The 3,112-nt window shown below is 26.7% G+C and overlaps 1 protein-coding gene across 1 annotated transcript; it reads right to left on the reverse strand.

The window, feature by feature from the left end:
- On the reverse strand, window positions 1-1,276 carry Phum_PHUM366290 (uncharacterized protein; the record flags this gene model as incomplete). The annotated part of the gene is made up of 4 exons (XM_002428112.1): window positions 1-139; window positions 224-411; window positions 494-783; window positions 1,027-1,276. The coding sequence occupies 4 exons, from the start codon at window positions 1,274-1,276 to the stop codon at window positions 1-3; spliced, it is 867 nt and encodes a 288-aa protein (XP_002428157.1).
- Window positions 1,277-3,112: the final 1,836 nt, after the last annotated feature.

The following is a 3,112-nucleotide window of genomic DNA, read 5'->3' on the forward strand; positions in this document are numbered from 1 at the left end:
TTAAATTGGTTTGTCAATATCAGGGAGTCGATAGTGTATTATTTCAAATGGGGGATGAATTAAATCGTCATCTCTTACACCGCTCGAACCTCTTCCTCGTCTCCTTTGCGGTAATATACCTCTTCTAGCCATGTAAAATCTGGAAAAAAAAAATTTTTTTTTTAAAATCAAACTTTGTAGGTTTTGAGGTTGAAAACAAAAACAGAAAAAAAAGTTTTCGTACCTAATTGTAGAAATGGGAATGTTAAAAGTATCGGATGCCGTTTGAAAAGTCATACCTCCTCGTACCATTTCCGCAGCTTTTTGTAACTCTTCTTCCGACCTTCTTATTCTATTAAAAACATCTTTTTTAATGGCCTTGCTTTTAGAATCGATTGGTGATCTCTGATCGTGAGAAATCGTTGAAGTCGCCTGGAAAATGTAATGAAATCTCTCTCTATCTCTCTCTTACTCTCTCTCTCGTGCAAAAAATATGATTTTTATTTATTCATACCTGAATCATTTGTTTCGAATCGTTTTTTTGCTGTAAGTGATTTCCTCCTAATTTTAAATTAGAATTTTTATTTTTCTGATTGTCACCCGTGTTTAATATTGTTCCGCCATTTGTCATTTCAATTTTATTATTGTATATCGTTTCATCCATCGGCGGATTCGTGTAATTGTGTTCCTGAAGTCTTTGCTGCGTTTTCAATGCGTTTTTATTCATCATGTCCGTATTTCCCGTTTTGACTTTTTCTTGGTCCATAACGCATTCGACGTGATTTAATGCTAGCGAACATAAATCTGGAAAAAAAATAATGAAAAATGAAAGTTTTCCTTTTTTTTTTCGCTTACATTTGAACGTTAAATTTTGTTTGTTCAGAAATTGTGATAAATAAACCACGACAGAAAGGAATTTTCTTAAAATAGTTTATTTATTTTTCATAATAAATATATAATAAAAAAAAAATTGTTAAATCGAATCATTAAATTTTTATTTCTTTTTCTCTCTTTTTTTTTTTGTTTTTTTTTTCAAATCGAAATAACTCATTATGTTGTATTTTTTCATCCAATTTCTAAGTGTTTTCCTTGGTACGCCATATTCCAAAGATGCTCTGTAAACGCTTAAACCCTCTTGTATTTTTTCCAATGCTCCCCACATGCTCGCCATAGTGTACTGTTTGTAACAATTTCTTCGAACTGAATTTTTTTTCAATTTTATTTCTTTTCTTTCCCCTGACGTCACATCCGTTTTCGTTTCCAAAACATTTTTGACGGGGGGTTCATCGAATCTCATCGTCGCATAAAAATTTCCGATTGATTTTTTATCACGCCCGCAGCACTTCGGTTCTGAAACAATAATAATAATAATAATAATAATAATAATGATAATGATAATTTTCGTTAGGTAATTAAATGAGTTGATGAGTAAAAAAAATTATTTTTCTTGCATGCAAAAAAAAAAAAAAAAAAAAAAAAAAAAAAAAAAAAAAAGCTAAAAAATTTGTGTTGCGACCTGTGACGCACGTAATTAATTAATAAATAAATATTATCATTAATTTAAGATTTTTATAAAATTAAATTAGAAAAAAAAATTCCGTTATTTTAAAATTTTTTGCCGCCCAAAATGAACGAATCGAATTTTTTTTTTTTTTTTTTCAAACTCGACGAGATATAATTATGAAAAATTCGTTTTTCAAAACTTTAGAAATAATAATTATTTATTACTCTATGAAAACACGAGGCGAACAACAAATTTTTACGTTTCAATCAATCAATCGATCAATCAATCATTTCCGGTCGGTTATCGAAATTAACGTACCTGATGATATTTGATTCTTTTTTTTTTTTTTTTTTTTTTTTTTTTTTACTTTTTTAATCGTTAAGACAAAATCGAAGAAACATAAAAACAAAAATCCTCATCTGTAAAAAAAACAAAAAAGAAAAACAAATGGATAAATAAATAAATAAACAAATAATAAAAATGGGGTAATAATAATAATAATAATAATAATAATAATAATAATAATAATAATTAAAAAAAAAAAAAGTAAAATTAAATAAATTAAATAAAAGAAACGTTTTAAGAAAGGCGGGAAAACATATATTTAAAATTTTTTTCATTGACATGCATTTAAATCGGGTAAGAATACTAAAAATTTAAAGAAATGCAATAGGGATAATAATAATAATAATAATAAAAATCCCCTTCGTATATTAAAAATATGAAATCGAAAAAAAAAAAAAAAAAAAAAAACTTGTATCCACAACAGTCGAAATCGATAGGTAACGGCGTTCGTCCTTTTTTTTTTTTTTTTTTTACCTTAATTTTATTTTCGACCTCAACCTATTGTTCTTATTTCCTTTCCTTTTTCCTCCTCCTCCTCCTTCTACTCCTCCCCCCCTTAAGCCGTGAGAAATTTTTAAAAAAAATTTTCTCTATATATTCGGAACGAAACCTAAAATGAAATGAATTTTTTTTTTTTTTTTGTTCAATTTATAAACAATTTTTTTTTTTTTTTAAATATATATATATTTCATGCAAAAAGAAAAAGACTAAAGAAAGGGGTGGTGGTTGAAGGGAGGGAGGAGGAGGTGGTGGTGGTGGTGGTCGTGGAATAGGCGGAAAAACATTTAAAACAATTAAATTTGATACAAAAATGAAAACTACACGACTACAAAATAGATAAAAATAGTAAAAAATTACAATAAATCAATAAATCAATCAATCAATCAATCGATCAATCGATAAGTGTGCACACAACTAAAACTACAACAAAAAGTAAATCAAGATTTTTTTTTTTTTTTAAAGCAGAAGAAAAAATTTAATTTAAAATGATAATTTGACAATTCTCAATTTTTTCAAAAAAAAAAAAAAAAAAAAGTGGTGCTCAAGAAATAATGCAAAACCTTAAAACAAACGACGACGACAACAACAACATAACATAATAATAATAATAATAATTTTTTAAACCGTTTTGTGCATTTAATAAAAGGCAAACAAACATGCAACAACAACAACAACAACCAATCAATCAATCAATCAATAAATCAATCGAAAATTCTCTAATTATAATTAATTTACTTTAAAATTTTTTTTTCTTACTATGATGATGATGATGATGATGAGTAC

Source organism: Pediculus humanus, genomic scaffold, assembly GCF_000006295.1.
Source record: "Pediculus humanus corporis 1103172107790 genomic scaffold, whole genome shotgun sequence".
Lineage (NCBI taxonomy): Eukaryota > Metazoa > Arthropoda > Insecta > Psocodea > Pediculidae > Pediculus > Pediculus humanus.